At 37.3% G+C, this 18,673-nt stretch overlaps 2 protein-coding genes across 5 annotated transcripts; both read left to right on the top strand.

Annotated features, from left to right (window-relative positions):
- The first annotated feature begins 6,713 nt into the window (after window positions 1-6,713).
- Window positions 6,714-10,463, top strand: LOC136264268 (uncharacterized). Of its 4 annotated transcripts, none has more exons than XM_066058973.1 (4): window positions 6,714-7,393; window positions 8,886-8,939; window positions 9,795-9,927; window positions 10,098-10,463. In XM_066058973.1, the coding sequence occupies exons 1-4, from the start codon at window positions 7,217-7,219 to the stop codon at window positions 10,229-10,231; spliced, it is 498 nt and encodes a 165-aa protein (XP_065915045.1). In that variant the 5' UTR covers window positions 6,714-7,216; the 3' UTR covers window positions 10,232-10,463. The 4 variants fall into 4 exon arrangements, 2 of the variants coding, with proteins under 2 accessions (XP_065915045.1, XP_065915046.1); XM_066058974.1 differs by having other exon boundaries at window positions 6,718-7,393; window positions 10,050-10,463; XR_010705037.1 differs by lacking the exon at window positions 6,714-7,393 and adding an exon at window positions 7,811-8,062 and having other exon boundaries at window positions 10,050-10,458.
- A 3,199-nt stretch (window positions 10,464-13,662) lies between these two features.
- LOC136264217 (uncharacterized) lies at window positions 13,663-18,330 on the top strand. Its single transcript, XM_066058928.1, has 14 exons — window positions 13,663-13,753; window positions 13,807-14,152; window positions 14,585-14,638; window positions 14,852-15,022; window positions 15,168-15,239; window positions 15,802-15,872; window positions 16,130-16,252; window positions 16,322-16,456; window positions 16,505-16,579; window positions 16,881-16,966; window positions 17,040-17,166; window positions 17,606-17,714; window positions 18,047-18,102; window positions 18,158-18,330. Exons 1-14 carry the CDS (start codon window positions 13,676-13,678, stop codon window positions 18,251-18,253), a joined length of 1,599 nt encoding a protein of 532 aa, XP_065915000.1. The 5' UTR covers window positions 13,663-13,675; the 3' UTR covers window positions 18,254-18,330.
- The last annotated feature ends 343 nt before the right edge of the window (window positions 18,331-18,673 follow it).

The following is an 18,673-nucleotide window of genomic DNA, read 5'->3' as shown; positions in this document are numbered from 1 at the left end:
TGCTTATAAGCTTCATTGCACAACATACTAATGTGCTTATAAGCTTCATTGCACAACATACTAATGTACTTATAAGCTTCATTGCACAACATACTAATGTGGTGACTGCTGTGAGACCAGTGAAGTGTTTTTAGTATATCAATGGTATCTAGGTATCGTTACTATTTGGTGATTTCATTAGAAAATTTTGAAAGCAGAGTGCAGGTGCACAGATCATTACCATTATTCAACTATTTGCCATAACAGCTAGGCTGTGTCCAATATTTACAAGATTGGTAGTGTCCATTTTTGGTGTACAGTCAGTTCTGCTGACATATACTGTGACACTCAAAATATCTGTTGGACACATGTATAGAGCTTAAAGTTCCCTAATGTGGAGCCATACCCAGTCATAGCCTTGTCTTGCAGCTTCTTTCGTGAGCCATACCCACTTATCAGGAATATGTGATACTGTGTTTAGGCCTATGTCACCAAGCCAAGCTGTTTATCAGTACGGTGTGTTGCAGATTGTAGGTATGTACAAAGCCACACTCACTTATAGAAAATAAGTTGTGTTGTCTGCGAACTACTGTGAAACTATGCCCACCAACTGATAGTTGACTTTAAATGTACAACTAACTATTTGGTTGTTATAAAGCTACCTGAAGTTCCCAACAATTTATAGCTCTTGGCACATGTCTTAATCCAGGATCAAATCCAGATTCCAATCCAAGTTAGCAGCACTGACCTACTTATAATTGGGCATGGCTTTATGTATCCCTACAGACAGTAAGAAGCAAGCCTGACAAGTGGGCATGGCTCATGAAAGAGGCTGGGCTAGACCATGGCACATTAATATACTTTCACATCTTCAAACCATTTAATTCCATACATGATCCAAAGGCAATCCTGGTCAGACCTGGATATTCTATAAAGCAGGTTCAACTCGGATAACCCAGACAAATGTTACCCAGATGACTGACCCAGTTTCAACCGTCTGTATCGGTATATGTTTCAAATAAAGACTGCTTGCTGCAGCAGTTATCACTGTTTTATCAAAATTATCACATACTTTTACGGCTAATTTAGCTATTATGTTCAGTTTTTATACTGAGACATGATTTTTAGCATTTAGGGTCATATGAAAAGATTGTCACAAAGGTCACATATAGATGAAAGCTTCGTCACTAAGCACTCTGGGAAAATACATTTGCCCAACCAAAGCTGTGTATGGTAATGTTAGTCGAACAAAGGTAGTTTTCTCTTAGTCCATGCTGGCTGGTTTCATAATATCATGAACACTTTAGACAGCTGACATAAATGATACAATGGTTGCCATAAGGTCACCAGCCAACTTGATGACCCTGTCATCTGTGCCGTCGATGTGAAAGTTCAAAGCATACAGTAGAACAGACATGGATGACATGTCTTCAGGACAATTTTCAGACTTTAAACACTCTAAGATGGGATTTCAGACTATAAATGGCAACTGCAATAAAGAACTTATGTACATGTGTTCACATGTACATAAGTTGAGGGTAGATTAAAATGCCATTGAAATTGACATGAGATTGTTTAAGTGTAAATTGAATGCCGGAAGGATTCCAGATCTTGACTGTGTGAATGTGTGGCTCCATTGCTAGATTACACGCTATAATTACGAGATTTGATTTACATGTAGTGCTGATCTGTTTTTTCTTTCTTTCAATAGCTCAATTAAATGCAAAGATTTCTGAGTCCCTTGCATGTTTTCAGGCTGAATTACAGTAGCTTAGCCTTCTTACAGGTCCCTGGTGGGATAATATCATGTAAGATCAGCTTTCCATAGTTTACTGTAGTGTCAATAATAGCGGTATTCTAATCTTACTATCAGCCTGTGTATGTTGGTATTTGTATTGTGACTGTTGTCTAGGGACATTTTGGTCTTAGGCTTCCTGGATAAGTGATGCAGAAATAGAATTTTAGAGATCTACATTCTCTTTTCGTGTTGCTGGTTGAACAGTTTAAAAACCACACTTGAAAATGTGAATTTGGTATGTCTAGTGTGAACACTTCACAGGGTGCTACCTCATACTATCCTCCACTCACAGAACATCCTCTCACTCTCAGAAAATGTGAGTGGCTCACCCCATCATTTAACTATAGTGTAGTTCTGCTATTGGTAAAACTAATAGAACATCCAATGCTACAGATTAGCCTTAAACCTATACCAACTTCCTGCTACTGTATGTCATCACAGAACTTCCTGTTAACAGTGACATACTATTGCTTAAAAACAGCTCTCATTAGCACAATGGTTATTTGCTAAGAATCAGTTGTTGAGATGGCCATGAACTTGTTTCTGACAATTTCTGGAAGTAAAAAATACAACATCATAGTGCATGACTCAGAGGTAAGAATTTTGTTTTATTAACTATTGTACTGCTACTTGGTTCCTGTTCTAGTACCCACAATTTACGGTGTTAAAATTAAAGCAGCGAATACAAGACAAAACTGGCATTGCTCCAAATGACCAGAGGCTGATAGTAGGTATTCAGGAATTAAGCGATGACCATAAACTACTTAAGGACTATGATGATATTTAAAACAACTAACATTATCATGGTTATGCGCATGATAGGAGGGGAGTACTGTGAAATATGTCAAGATAGTGTAACACTTTTCTCCCCATGTAAATGCCATACTCCATATTGTTTTAAATGTGTCATTGATCACTGCGACAGCATGGCCAACAGTTGAAACACCAAATTGACATGCCCAGAATGCAAGGAGAAGTGGAAGTTGACCTCCATCCAACGAGTAACTGGCATGAATGATAAGAAATTTAACAAGTCCCTAAATTTCTGGTGTTCGTGAGTGGTTCCAGTACAGACCAGCATTCCCAGCAGCAACCAGACATGTAATAGTAATTAACCTATTTTGTTACAGACATACCAATTATATACATAAGTAGCTAGCATGCTGTAACTTGAAGGTACAATGTACAATCAAAGCTCTGCACGTATATGGAAGCAAATAACACTAAAAAGTTGCATGTGACTTGAACCAATGAATTGATCTACATTTAGTGAGCTTGAATGAAAGCAACTGCAGTTAGCCTGCAGGCTTTGCCAGCAAAGGCACAGCATATAGCCAATCGTCAGCCAACATGATACTATAGTAGCAAGCGTAATGTAATAAGTATGCGCATTATTGTTTTGTATCTCTGACTTGGAAACATAGCTTCATGCATTTTCTTAGTTTGTGAGAACTAGTTTGTGCCTGTAGCTACATTGTGTTTATGGACTTGTTGACATTAATAATGAGAATTTTTGTTTCTTGCAAATTTCAGACAACTTTTTAATGTGTTGCACAATAGTAGAGTATTTTAATCTTTCAGTTTGCTATAACAATAAATGTTGTGCATTTTTTCATACCCACTGTCCTCTGTGGATCTGTGTGCGAATAATGAACAATGAAATTTAAAGGTGTGACTTTTATATCTGTAAACAACATTATTTTGTTGGCTATTCTGTTAGTTCTATGCCATCTGCCATGAACTTATATAAGCCACAAGGAGGTTACAGGCTCCTGGCCACAATATCATACTTTGTGTTTACAACACCAACTGGAAATATGAATTCATATGTTGTTAGCTTAAAGCTTAGCTAACTTGGCATTTTTAGCTAGGTATGTGCATAGCTGTGTTTGTAGGAGTAAGGAAGCCATATACCTACCATCATATGTGTGATGTTTCTTAGGAGTAATACTGTTTTCTAGGAATGCTAGCAGCAGTTACTATGAAGTGTTTACTACAAGGTAGTTGGCTTCATTTTAAAGCATCTTTGCAAGTGATAAATTGCTAAGTAAGGTTTGTGATGGTTGCTCCTGTATTAACAAAGTGTTTCAGTGTTATATACATTACAAGATGGCCAGTTCAAAATATTGTTTAAATAACAAAGGTATTCTTACCCGCATTTGGTTACCAGGACCTTAAGTAAGGCACTAGGACATGCACAAATCTTGCACAATTTTTGTAAAAAAAAAGCAGCTTTACTGCTAAATCACTTTCCTACAGTATGATAGTTAACCGGGCAATAATTAGCTAAGCCATCTGTGACTGATGTTCAAAATTTTGGTGCATTATGAAGTGCAGTTCTGGAAAAAAACTCAAAAGGTACAGTGGTTGAACACGCACTCAAATGCATCAGTTGCATAATTGATGTGGACTTTTAAAATTGGCATGTTCAAGCAAGAGTTCATAATATTATAGGGTGAACTCTTGATACAAGAGCTTGTGTGGAGGTGTTATCACAATGTATTTTCTACATGTGAACCCCCCAGCAATAATTCACAGCACTGTGGCAATAGTGTTAGGCCATGGCATGCCTGTATAGCTAATCTATGCATATACAGTAGATTTGGTAACACTTTAAGCGAAGTGTCACCTATGGTCCCATAATACCAGTGCTAAAACCGCATGATCTGTTCAGCTTTCTGTTTGGGGGTATTGATTGCATGGTTTCAAGCCCTACAAAAGATATGGTAGTGTGGCATTAGTTTTTGTCTTCCCAAGATGTACACAACACTGTTCGTACACTCTTGGGATAGTAAAACTTTAAGTATTCTAATAAGTGAAAATGAGGTGAGCTAAAGATGTTACAAGTAGTCAGTGATGGTGTTGCTGTTTGTTTAATAGCTACTGAAATTAAATGTGTATGAACTGAAATAAAAACTACAACAAAGAATTGGAATTTCATCAGACAAGCAGACAGTATCTTTTGCTGGCAAACCATTAACAGATGATGATGAAAAGGTGGAAAATCTTATCACAACAAGCAATTGGTATACAATTGATGTGAATCACATGCTGAAAGGTGAAGGAAAGTATAGACTTTGTCTTGATGACACAACAACATTTTTATCACCCTGCAAATGTCAATTCTGCTTCAATTGTTTCTTCCACTATTGTGACCATAATAGGGAACACCATTATAACATGTCCTAGATGTACAGAGGAGTGGGATTTGAAAGAACTTCCATCATCAGTGACACACTCAGTTTAGACAGCTACCAGAGAAACTGTCACAAAACCATATCAACTCACATGTGGCTGATCAGGAGCGTGATTACTCCCAGCTGCTTGATTTGCTGTCTAAAACAAAGAAGGCAACAATCGACGGGATACCAATTGTCCCTCAGTAAAACTGTGCCCATCTTGTGGTATATAGTATAATACAGCATCTTGAGGGCTGTTGCAAATGCGCAATGCACCAAACATGTCCTAAACAATTCTGTTTTGTCTGTCTAACCAATTGGAAGTACCACACTATAACTGCATACCTGCTCCAATTAAGACTACTGCTTGTAGAAAATAAAAGACTTGATTTATCATTTGCATAGTTGGAAAGACTGTTATCTTCACACTGTACACAACACTGTTTCTCATAACCTATGTGCTATGTATGTATAATAGGATGCAGTCAAATGGATAACAGGCTATATATTATAGACACCTCACAATCTGTAATATTATGTTGTGTAATATATGAAGGAAATTTGCTAGACTTAAGAGCTAAACTCTCATAGTGTTTGTAAATATTTGCTTGATAGTTAGTGTAGTTGATAGAGAAGTGCAATTTTAAGTCTTTTCTCCTATGAATAGTCTGTCACTGTTAATGCACAGTTTACAGTAAATTTAGTTAGCAATACGTACTTATGAATTCCAGGAGACCAGCAAGTACAAATTTATGAAGTGTCCAACTTGCAAAATGTTGCTGATGGTTGCTGTGCTGGCATTGTGAAAGCCTTACAAAACTGGTATTGAACCCATATGTAGCTAATTTGGTACTGAAATGTGTGTTGTTTACTACTAAAAAGTGCTGGGGATTTTATTACTGTTATTTAGTGTATTCTGTTTGGAATGTGCACTATTGCATACATAGCTTTCTAGGATAGTGTCAATTTGGGACATCATATAGCTATATATTTCCCGTAAATATTTTATGGTATTATTTGGTTTGATGTACTTGTATGTATATGTGAAAAATAACTTCCAGGTACCAGTCAGCTAGTCTTTACTTAATTATTCACTGGGAAAATGTATTTGAGTATAAAGTATAGTAGCCATGGCTACATCATTGTATTTCATAGTTATGTACACCTGAGCTCTCAATATTTTGTTACACAAATCACTTGACAAGGCTGTAATTGCTCTGTTAATGCTAGAACTGTTTAGTTTAAAGCACAATTTGAGAACAAATGTTTTATGCATGAGGCTTGAAAATTGAGGCTGGTGTATGGATGTAGTTGCCAAATATTTCTACTGATCAGGTGGACTGTTCAAAAAAGATGGTCCCCTTACAATTTAAGTCCCATGTGAGGCAATGGTCCATGAGCTGTCAGTCATTACCAGAGTTAAGAGGCATTCTTTGCATGCTCACAGCTCTGGCATTGAGGTAAAGCAGTGTTGGTGTTTGTGTGTGAATTAGGACCAGTTTACTCTCATATGCATATTGCTCACAATGGCTGTGCTCAAGACAAAAAGGATATAATTATGTCAGACATCAGTTTGTTGCAAGATATTAGAACTTATTATATAATATCACCACACTGTAGAACATCTAAATACCAACAACATAATCGGCAATGAGCAATTTCGTTTCAGGGCAGAGCATTTGAACAAAAAGATTTTGAAATCATTGTATCAGTGGCAAAGATCCTTATTGGGGCGAGCCTGAGCAAGCCCCACACTAGCGAGTCAACGGTGTAATGGACCCGTTTACAAAAAATTACGATAAGAAACGGAGTCAATGTGTAATGGACCCGTAATACGACAATAAATTACGATATAAAGCGGATACCTTACACTTGCTCCAGCGTAATGATTCATATCACGATAAATCAACGGCGTAGATTACTGCCTTCCCATATTTGGCGATGTGTAATGGACCACATCACGAGAATTACCGGCCTAGATTACTGCTTTCCCATATTTGGCGATGTGTAATGGACCATATAACGGGATTTACCGGCATAGATTACTGCTTTCCCATATTTGGTGATGTGTAATGGACCATATCACGGGATTTACCGGCCTAGATTACTGCTTTCCCATATTTGGCGATGTGTAATGGACCATATCACGGGATTTACCAGCCTAGATTACTGCTTTCCCATATTTGGCGATGTGTAATGGACCATATCACGGCATTTACCGGCGTAGATTACTGCCCTCGTTACTGCCCAGCCACGTGCAATGGATGCAGATGAACGCCTTCGACGCAGGAGAGAGCAGTACAGGCGCAGAAGAGATAGAGAAACCCCTGAAGATGAACTATTCATACAACTCGTAGGGTCTATAGTAGTTTGCACTGCCATCAATACTTCAGTCATCAGGCTCGCCCCACGATGCTGTTTGCATCTGTCTAGTATGGTAATAAATAAACATATGATTTACTCTTTGCTTTATTTACATGCATAATGTACAACTCACAGGGGAATAGTTAGGGTGGTTTCTCTGGGGTTCTGGAAACCCCCTCTAAAATTTTTAACTTTTGCACTTGCAGCAGGAAGGCTATCTTATTTTAGCAGCACAAATATACAAATTAGCTAAATGGGAACTGGGCAAGCCGGGAAGTGTATACGTAGCTACTGTCGTTGTAATGTTAAATCCTAAAAAGTAGATTAAGACATAACAAGGGTAAGCATTTTAATGTCCATAGTCTGTCAGTGGCTGCATGGGAGCTGTACTCCCAGCCATAACTCACTACAAAATCTGGTAACCCAGTCGAAACGCAACCGTCAAAAAACGGGCGATTTTAGTTGCACGCGCAATTTACAAGAAGTTCAAAATGGCGTTTTCGACAGGTCACGCGGACGAGAGAAATGGCGTTCAACTAGTAAATTTCTGTCGTATTTTCGAATAAAAACACTTGAAGAGATGATTTATGAAGATAATTATCCCGTTTATTTAATCTTTAAGCGTGTGAGTTGGGAGTATTTCAGTGTTAGAATTGAACAAGAATTTTACTGCTCCTGATTTCACTTTGCTGTGGACAAACGAAAAAGAGTGCACAAAATCTGAGTCAACGAAAGTGATAAGGTTTGTATGGAGCACGTGTAGTAGTTGTATGAAACTGTACACATTTGTGAAACGAATTTGTACTCCGTTAATATAGAAGAGGTTGTTATTCAGTATCTTGTTATACACAATAAACCATACACCACAGTGCCATAAGGTGTTAAACAACTTTTGTGGATTGCCAAAATGTAAAAGTAACTTTTGAAAGAAATTTTTGTGGCTCAGATATAGATCTCTCAATTGTGAAAATGTCTCAGTTGTTCCACACCTTTTGAACATGGACTGTAAAATCAAGTACAAGTAAAGATTTGCAACAGTGACATCATTATGGACAATCTTCGTTACTGGTTCAGTAGTCAACTGTATCAGCCTCAGTTTACACAAATATAATCTTTAATCATTTAGTTAATACTGAAAAAATTCTTATACCTTGTCTTGGTGCTTAGAAATAGTGCCACAAAAAAATATTGGTGCTATACCTGCGGAACCATGCACAACGATGAAGTTTGAAACAAACTGGCTGCATGCCACCATGATTTGATAACACTCGCCCAATGTAAAAGTGATAAGGAAACTAACAAGATAATTCATGAAGAAACAAAGTTGAGTTAGTGAGATAGTCTGGACTCGTAACAAGCATAAAACTATGAGAAAGACATCTCCCTACATTATCTATGATAAAATTTTGTAGATAAGATGCCTGCAAAATCCATACAATCTTTTTATCCCACAAAAATTTCTTGTGTTACAGTAGTTTCAAAATAATAATCGTTACTGCTATGTTAGTTTCACACAGTGGTGTACATATTAAAAATAAATCATCAGTTACGACCTCTTCTACTAGGTCAGACTCTTGCAGTGCAGCTGGATTCGGCAACTTGTGATTTCACATCCAATGGTAAGGGCTTCCCATTGCTGACAGCAAATATTGGCAAGTTAGAACATTGCTGTATGTTATGTGGACTTAAATATTGTCCCACGGTAACCTGAATTTTTTTACAATCTTTATTTAGACCAGCTGTAGTTGCATTTTTAATGTGTTTCACAATGGTGCTTTACCAGTACATAATTGCACGGAGCTACTACAGTGGAACCTCTCTATTACGGACGTTTTGGGACCCAGAATTTTTGGCCACTTTTTTGCTGTAATATAGAGGTTTTCCTCTTTCAGAGGTTAAAACAGAGGTAAAAAATGTATTAACCAGACCTGTTGGGACCAAATTTTTTGTCCTTATTAGGGAGGTTTTTTTATTGTGTCCTTAATTTGGGGCGTTGAAGTTCCACTGTATATATAATATAATAATACAAATAACTCCTTGAAGTTTGTAATCACTGCTGGAAATAATGATAGTTACTTGAAATGGATGATTACCATAAGAAATTTTAAATTATAAATACCTTTAAAAGTATGTTTAGATATATAATTTCTTGATTTTTGAGGACATTTAATTTACCAAAGCTGCTGAAATGTAGATTCATCAATTTTTCTTGTCGTACGGTATCTCTTTTATGAGTCTCTGCTTTACAAATTTTTGTTCCTGTTAGCACCCCCTGATTTAGTATGATGGGCATTGTTGTCTTCTAAACTCTGAATTCGCTGAGAATTGTATTTGCTGGATTCTGATGGTGTAAAATGTACTTTTGTAGCATGTATGTATGTATGTGGGAAATGTCACGGAAGTTTTTTCATTGCTGCTGTAGTGTAATAAACTGTATTGTACTCATGTGTACTTGTGACATTTGTACTGTACAGGTAACCTTGGTTTGTAAAAGCTGCCAGAACAAACTGATTGTACCAGATGCAGTGTCGTACCATGATAACTTAGTTTTGGAATTAAAAGGCCCTTCTGAAGTAACAATGACTTGGATAGGTGAAAGTGGCCTTGGTAAGTTGGTCGGTGTTAGTGTGATTTTTTTTTTTGATCAATTTACCTCGCATTTAGTAATACTACATTCTAACGGCTAGTACATCCAGTTGTATCTTTGATGTACTTTGAAACTATTACAGGATTTGGACTGTAATGGATGACCAGGCCTCTGTGTATCTCCACCACAGGAGCAGTATTATGTGGGATTTACCCTGGACACAGTAAGAATGGAGTCCTTGAAGATGGCTGTACCCCAAGCAGTTTCAAGTTATTGCTGAATTTGATGGTACAAACTTTCATCTCTGTGGTCAACTCGGAGTAGTGGCAGCAGTATTCTGGCACAAGAAGTCTCCACCAGATAACTGTTTTAGAAATTGTTGATTTAAAGTGTGCAAAAATGCTATTTGTCATCTTACTGTATGTGTAGACAGCAGCCAAAGTGCACAACTTTTTACAACATAATTATCAAGTTTGGGCTTTTGTCTAGTTGTGCAAATCAATTAGCAACACTAATATGGCTTGAAACAAATTGTACCCACACCTCAAAACCACCTTGTCATTACTCACCAACTTTGTTCAGTGCTTTGTAGCTCGTTGCTAACTTACTGCACCTATCGAATTTGGTTGCTGTGGGAGAGACCAGTGACTTGTTGTTGCGTGACCCCCAGTGCAAACAGGAACGAGCGTTGCATCTGGCAGCTACAAGCGCTTGTAGTCAGACGGTGTTCTACCGGAAGAAGCGCTTGTTTCTTCGCGGGAAAACAAGCTGTGCAACCAGATACTAAATACATAATGGGGTAGTCACTAATTTGCGGACTGGACTGGACCAGTGGACCAATACTCCAGCGCACTCCACGGAGTCCAGTCCGCATTTTAGAAGCTTGTGACTAATTTGCGGACTAACCACAGCGCGACTGATATATCGCCATTGATTTCTTAATTAACATTTAGGCAGGCTAACCTGTGAAGCCTGTAATTAGAAGTTTTTGTTATTGTTTCTCCTTACATTGCTGGGGAAGGCCGAAACACGGAGAAATTACGATGCATGATGCCTAATTTCGTTACTATGGATAGCAGCTGCAGCTATAGCTAGGCGAGAATGTCCTTAACAGCTCATCCTATCATACTGAACCAAGCAGAGGAATTAACGTGGGAAGCAGCCCCCCTACGACATTCTTACAGCGCAAGATGAAAAATATGTGGAATCGACCGTACCACCAGTGAAACCCTGCTCTGGGGAAGTGTTCTTGTATCGTGCTTTAGACACAAAGAGAAGAAGTGAGTTAGCGGTGCACTGATTGCGTGACTGTTATATTAGAGTATATCGATCCACCCAGAGCTTAAGTCATATAAATTGACTTTACTCAAGTTAGCTAACTATAGCGAAGGGCCCAGTATACCTGTGCTCTCATTTGCCAGCCTGCCTTAGTTGAATGTTCAACTGAATACTGAATATAGTAGCTTATTAAATGTCTATTAGGGTGACTGTACTATTAGAGTATGATCAAGTCTGCTGATTTATCAGGCGTTGATCACGTGGGGAAGGGTAAACTGTTGATTGTGTTAAAGAATTGGTCGAAGACTTGAAAATTGGAATATGCAATTTAATGAATGTGTCACTGAAGATAAGTTGGTCATTGTAAATTACTGCTATGTTATTTATAGAAGATTGGAGATGTGATCAGCACAGATGGAGACAGTATGGCCACAAAGACATACCATTGAAAAACTCTAAAGTTAAAAAATACTATTTTTCATCCACAACAGCAACTGGTGCCAGGACCAATTTCAAGAAAACAGTAGTTTACTTACCAGATAACTTGGACAGGTATCTAATTCAATATACAGGAGATGACACTGATGTGGAAGATTATCCTCATGGAAATGCTATTGATTCTGCCACAAGAAACTACATCCGCACTTGTCCATCTGTTCTCCAGGAAATTAAATCAAGCAGTCAAGCAGAGTGCCCGTCATCATTTTATAAGAAAAAAATATCAACATCAAAATGTCATTCCACCCTTAATCCTGTTTTAAATCCACGCAATGTTAAACAAGTAGCTAACCATAAATCAATTGAGCGACAAAAATTTAGAGTTTCTCATGATGAGCTGTACAACATTCATGAGATGGCGTATGATCTTTCAGGATTTGTGGGCAAGATTATTACCTATCCTGATTTAATAATTGTCTGTGGTAACCCCAAGATGTTTGATGAAGTAGAGAGCTTAATGCATACAGACTTTTCATCTCCACAATTACTCTCGTATGACACAACTTTTGAACTAGGTGATATCTACGCGTCTGTCCTGGTAATGCGCCACACACTCTTTCGAGGTGCCCCAGTCATTCCAGTTTGTTTTCTTTTGCATGAACGTAAGCTGAAATCCGCTCATGAGGAATTAATGAAATATGTAGCAACCAAATGCCCAATTCTAGCAAATCCAAAAAGCAAGAGAAAAATTCCAATTGTCACTGATGAAGAAAGTGCTCTCTGCTCTTCAATTGATAAGTGGCTTCCAGGTGTGGTTCGTCTGCGTTGCTGGAATCATACATTTGCTGCTGTTAGGCATTGGCTGAGGGAACACAAAACTCCATCTGTAGAGAAACCTGTATACAAAGAAGATGTTAGATGCCTACTTCAGACTACCAGTTTAAGTGACTATGAAACCGGCTTGGAAGAAGTCAAGGTACTTAACATGATAAATAATTGTTTCTATTGACCTATCCATGTATATACTTACTTTTATAGGTGCGGTGGAGTCAGCCGTTTCTTGACTACTACATGGAATTTATTCACCCAGATGTTATCACATGTGCTGGACGATGGATTGTTGAACCTCTTGGGGTTTACAACAGATACAGTGGGATAACTACAAATCAAAGTGAAGGGTTCAACACTGTTATTAAACGTCTCACAAAGTGGAAAGAAGCTCCAGTTGATACCATTTTACTCTGCTTTTACCAGCTCCAGAATTTCTATTACAATGAAATTCAAAGAGGCTTTTGTCAGACTGGAGAATATGTTCTGTGTCCAGATTTTATCTGCTTTGCACAGCCACCAGAGAGTGTTCAATTGACAAACTGTATTCTACCAGAGGATATAGTAGCAAGGGCTCAATCTCAAGAATCAGATATTCATCAAGAAACACCAAGTGTTACACCCAGTGCTTGTAATTCTAGGGTTGGTGCAGTTAGTCAATTAGCCCGAGCAAAGCTGGTGATTGCTGAGAACAGAATATCCCATGACCCAAAATTAGGAGTATTTGTTGTGAAAAACAGTCAAGAAAAGCCTAATGCTGTCACATTGTTCCCTAAACAATCTTGTACTTGTCCATCTACAAGTGAGTGTTATCACATACTTGCAGCTAAGCTAAGCCTCAACCTACCCTGTTCAAACAGTCCTACAACAATCAATCTGTCACAACTGAGAAAGAATACACGTTCTAGGAAAGGAAAGAAGCTAGGCCGGAAGAAACCTAACCTAGAAGACTGCACAATTATCCCAGCGCCAGATTCTCTGTACAGTGCACAGGCTGCCTCTAAGGACACACAAAATCCGACTTCCATTGACACTGATGAGCCTGATAATCCAATCAAAGAAAACAGGACTGAGTTTGAGACATGCAGTGAAGTATGCAGTCCATTGGCTGAGAATGAAATGGAAGATTCATCTGCATGCACAGGTATCAATTCACTTAATGAAAGTAAGTCTTTTGATTTATGCACGTATCGTATCCTTTCTTCCACAGTTCCTGATGTAGAAATGCTGAGACTATGGGATGATTTGTCAGCCAAATATCGAACAAATTACAGAGAGGACACGTCCCATGAAAACATTGAGGTAAACCTGATTATACATTATATATTATAGTACGCATGCATTTCATCATGTAGCGAGATACAGGAGAAATTTTAATCCACATTAACATGGCAGTATTTATATGGCTTCAGTATAGAAAATTCAACAATATGCGAGAGTTACGACAGGATGGAGACTATGTTATAGCCACTTCTGAAGACCGAAGGAATTTTGATAATTTCAGGGATACAGCATTTTATTCAAAGTCTCCACTAATTGCCACTCCATTACTTTTGAAATACATGAAGCAAGAAGGGATTCCCATCAGAATGATTAGGGAGTTTGGCAATGTGTATGTCACATCTATGCCATTGGAAAGTCGTTACTTTGATCATTTGTGCAAATGGGCTAGAAAAGAAATGAACAAGTCGACAGCAGAAGGTTAGAAGCTTACTGCATATACAGTAGGATAGGAACCTATAGCCCAATGTTCTTCATAGTGAAGCTGAAGTTTCTAAAATCATGAAGGGCATGGTTCCTGACTGACTTACGTAGAACATGGCTCAGTATTTAATTTTAACCACATTATGTTTTTGAAACCCATAATCAAAACAAATGTCATAGCTAGGTTAAGTGAATGAGCTTAAATAAATTACTCAAGGAGGTTACTAATAATAATTATTATGCCAGGAGGTTTCTTAGTGATATAAGAAATCCCATTGATTATCAAAGATCAAAGCGTACTATGCATGCCATGTTCTAAATGTAGTTATTAATGCTTCTGTATGTATATAAGTGTGAGAAAAATAAATGGAGATTGGTTTAAAGGTAGTTCTAAGTTTACTACATGGTCCTTAATTATTTGCATTGCAGAATCTGGTGCTGTGAAAGTTAAAGAAAACACAGATGCAAGTACATCTTCTAAAAGTAAGTGACAGTCTATAGTGTATTAATGAATAAATCTATAGTTATGATATGGGTTGCAATTGTAGCACATAATCATCATTATGATGATGCATATTGATTTTACACTGTACAGTGATTTTTGGTATAATTTCTTTATGTCATATCATAACAATGCATTGAATATTGTTTGAGGTGCTTTGTGATAATTACACATGTTTTAAATTATCAATACAGGAAATAAACCGAGGAGACAGAGATGCAAGTCATGCAATGGTTGTCTGGCCAAAGACTGTGGAAAGTGCATAGAATGTAGGGATAAAGTCAAGTTCGGAGGTCCTGGGAAATTGAAGCAGTGCTGTATTAACAGAAAGTGCATTAAGATATTAGAAGAAACTATTTCATCAGGTACTTAGGCACGGTATGTGCATTTCAATTTAAATAAAGTACACGTGCTATAAAATACATTACTATTATACACGCATGTGTGTAATACATAATTATAGGGCATACAAAAAGAAAATAGAACTGCGTGCTATTCCATATCATATAGATGTAACTGAAGACATCCCTTCACCTAAAAGATGCAAGTGTGAGATCACTGGTGATGATCTTCAATCAGAAGGTTCATATTGTACTATATATATATAAGTATTAATTGCTACTCAGCGAATTGTAATATGCACCAACAACATTAACTTCAAGTTTCAATTTACTGTTCTGGAAAATAAATATCTGTCCAGAACCAGTAACTACAGTATATAATATTACTTTAGTAACAAATAGCTACATGACTATCTATTACATGTCTATAATCCTACAAGTGAATGTGTTACAATATAATACTCTCAATAGCACCTTGTATTATTTTGAAAGCGATTAGCTAATAGAATTGTAATAGTATTACACATGTTTGTCAACAAAAGTTTGTGATTAGCTAAAATAGTGTGAGTGTTTCTATTGGAAGTACATGTCCAATTCTACAACTAGTGTACCATAGTGATCAATGCTAGCAACAATACGGTCACTTAACAATAGTTGCATTGCTTGCATTAATGGGAATGAAACAGTGCTTAGCTTTGCCTTGTACTATTGTACTCCTTTCTGTTTACAATGTTTGCACTATATATACCTATAGCTATGATAATATGCATTGTGCCCTGCATATAACCATTAGTTTTTTCTAGGTAATAAAGTCGCTGAAACATTTTCTGTGGATGCTAGCAGTGGTGGATGTCAAGACAAGAATCAGTATTCAGTAAGCACTGACATCAATGATCTGTATTTTAGTTTATTTGTCTCTTGTAATGGTGAAAAGACTGGAAACAGCAGTTAGGAAATACATGCGTGACTCCAGAGTAAACTATCTAGTCATGTATATACCTTTTCATGTTTTCAAGCATTACATGTATAAATCCCCTTGAAGTCATGAAACTGGCAAAACTTTTTGTTATCTGTAATATAATACTGTATAATGAAAGAAACTATGAAAGTTACTTTTATGTGTGCTCACAGATACGCCTTTACAAAATTTGGAATTCAAAACCTTGCTATAAGTTTGCTGCAATCATTGGGAAATATAAGATACATGAAAGCAGTTTCCATACGTTGAAGGGAGTTCAGTATCTGAATGATGAAGTAAGTGGAGTACAGCTACGTATATCTATCTGGTTATTTGTTTGCTGTTACCTTCATATATGTTTATAGATTGTTAATGGATTCTTAAGTGTCCTAGCAGAAACTAGGAACAAAACAAGGCATGACACGTTTGTCATATCATCCCAACCCACAACAGCCATCATTGACAGAACAGATCGAGTCCCAAGAAATCTCTTCTGCAAAGTAATAATTTTCATGATCATCATGTGTAATGAAATCTAGTGATTGCAGGTTAAATTTGCCTCTCAAAGTTTACTTATTGGAATGTACAATCAGGTTGTACACTTCGAGCACTGGATATTTGTGGTAAACAAAGCAGTCATTTGAGACAAGACCTGCGAAACAGGGCATATGAGCACACAAAATTTGACAAATTTTTCAAACTTTCATGACTCATAACTTTTTATGCCACTGTGCTACGTATAGTCATGCAAGTTCACAAATAATTAAGCATTTAATAGACTACATGATACGTAAACGTTACAGAATACAAATGGTGTGTTTCGGTACTGTCCTGTTGTGTATATGGGGTGGAGTTTGTGCCCACATGCATGCCCTGTTTTCGCAGATTTATATTATATAAGGATATACATGATTTGTTATGTAGGCAATTGATATACCAAATAAGATGTTTTACTTTCTGGATCCTTTGAAACATTCTGATTTAGCAAGTAACGCACTTGCTAGCTTTAGGTGAGAAGTGGTGTTACCATAGCTTATTGTCACCGGCTTTTATTATAAATGTTTGTGTATGTATAACCTGCAGAGATTATTTTGTTTTGCGCCAAGAAAAGGGAATTGATGATAGCTTGCTCCTTGATGATTACAAGATAATTCAGATCAAGTCCAGGATACAATATGATGATTATAATTGTGGAGTTCTTTCACTGAAGGTATACATGCTACACATACTGCAAAGAAACAGTGCTTACCTGACGCAGTCATGGTATAAGTGATATATATTATTTTGTGGTAAACAAAGCAGGCATCAAAGCCAAGAGCAAGCCACATTCCTGCATGATATTACCCAGGTAATAAGTGAGTTAAACCCTAAGCGGTGCCTTTGAACGCCCACACCAAAGTGGTCAGTATAGGCATAACGCATGTAGTAATACATTGATAGGAAGTGAACAAGTAAAGTTCCTAGTTGCTACTTAATGTATAAATAAACAACATTTATAACTTGATAAAAGTCAAAGCAATGAAAGATTTATATTTAGGTTTGGTCATTTGCAAAGCATGAGGGCCACAGGCCTTCATGCTTTGGATGTATATATCAGCAAAATCTCTCACAGCCATGGTATAACTATTATATACCTGTATTTTCTCTAGTTAGCAGAACAGTTATGCTTTACCAACACAATCAATGAATCTTTATTAAAGAAACTGAATTTGAAGGAGATCCGTAGTGAAATTGGAATAGAGTTGCTTCAACAGTCAGGTTAGAATATATTCACTTCATAGTGTTCCATGTATAGCCAGTTTATGGTGCGCTTGTGGTGTCAAAATGTGACCTGGCCTGCGAAAACAGGGAATGTGGGCACAAACTACACCCTGTCACACAACAAGTAATATTGTAGTACTGGAACAGAATATTTTCATTCTGCAACTTGTATCATAAAGCCAATTAAATGCTTACTCTAAGAGCTGAAAATTGCATTGCCATAGAATGGTGGCATGAAGAGTGTTGGAAGTTTGAAAACGTAGGCAAAATTCATGTGTCCACATGCCCTATTTTTGCAGGCCCAGTCACAAATATATTTGTTTTTTTAGTGGATCTTTCTGACCTGTGTGTGATGTGTGGGTCTGCCGATTTGTATGATAATTGGGTAGGTCAAATGTAATATCACATTCTTAATTTGTACATGTGTAAACCACTTACAGGTCAAGTGTACACAATGCCAATGCTGGCAACACACTGAATGTGTAAATGAAGCCATATCTGACAACTTCCTCTGTTGTACCTGCGCCCGTCTCTAGTGGATGCCATGTTATTTGACTTGTGATAGTACACTCTCCCTTATACATTGTAAGATTGTCGTTTTTCAAGTTAAACAAATAAGGAAATACAGTATTATATTATAATAATTGCATGTATAGTTATATGACAAAAAGAACACATAAACAACCAGCTAGCTAAGACTGACATATACGTAGCTAACATGTTCCATCATAGATATTAGAGCCTACAGGACCATAAAGGCTCTAATGTATGTGGTTTCATTCTGAAAAAGTTTCAGAACTTTCTATTACATAGTTGAAAGTATAGCTACCGATGCAGTTGGGATTCTTTAATATCTATGGTTTTTACTTCCCAGATGGGTCTTGATGACTACAGCTAGCCGAAATAACTTGCTATGATGACAGACCATGCAATTGATTCATGTAGCACACAAGACT

Source organism: Dysidea avara, chromosome 8 (assembly GCF_963678975.1).
Source record: "Dysidea avara chromosome 8, odDysAvar1.4, whole genome shotgun sequence".
Lineage (NCBI taxonomy): Eukaryota > Metazoa > Porifera > Demospongiae > Dictyoceratida > Dysideidae > Dysidea > Dysidea avara.
This window is presented reverse-complemented; position numbering and strand designations above follow the sequence as displayed.

What these genes read in the sequence shown, in the direction of transcription:
- LOC136264268 (XM_066058973.1), top strand. Translation starts at nt 7,217, where the DNA reads ATGGATGCAGATGAACGCCTTCGACGCAGGAGAGAGCAGTACAGGCGC. An exon ending in GTTTGCATCTGTCTAGTATG is followed by an intron (nt 7,394 to 8,885) that starts GTAATAAATAAA and finishes CTCTTCTACTAG; the next exon opens with GTCAGACTCTTGCAGTGCAG. An exon ending in TTGTGATTTCACATCCAATG is followed by an intron (nt 8,940 to 9,794) that starts GTAAGGGCTTCC and finishes TGTACTGTACAG; the next exon opens with GTAACCTTGGTTTGTAAAAG.
- LOC136264217 (XM_066058928.1), top strand. Translation starts at nt 13,676, where the DNA reads ATGCTGAGACTATGGGATGATTTGTCAGCCAAATATCGAACAAATTAC. An exon ending in TGATGATCTTCAATCAGAAG is followed by an intron (nt 15,240 to 15,801) that starts GTTCATATTGTA and finishes AGTTTTTTCTAG; the next exon opens with GTAATAAAGTCGCTGAAACA. An exon ending in AAGACAAGAATCAGTATTCA is followed by an intron (nt 15,873 to 16,129) that starts GTAAGCACTGAC and finishes GTGTGCTCACAG; the next exon opens with ATACGCCTTTACAAAATTTG.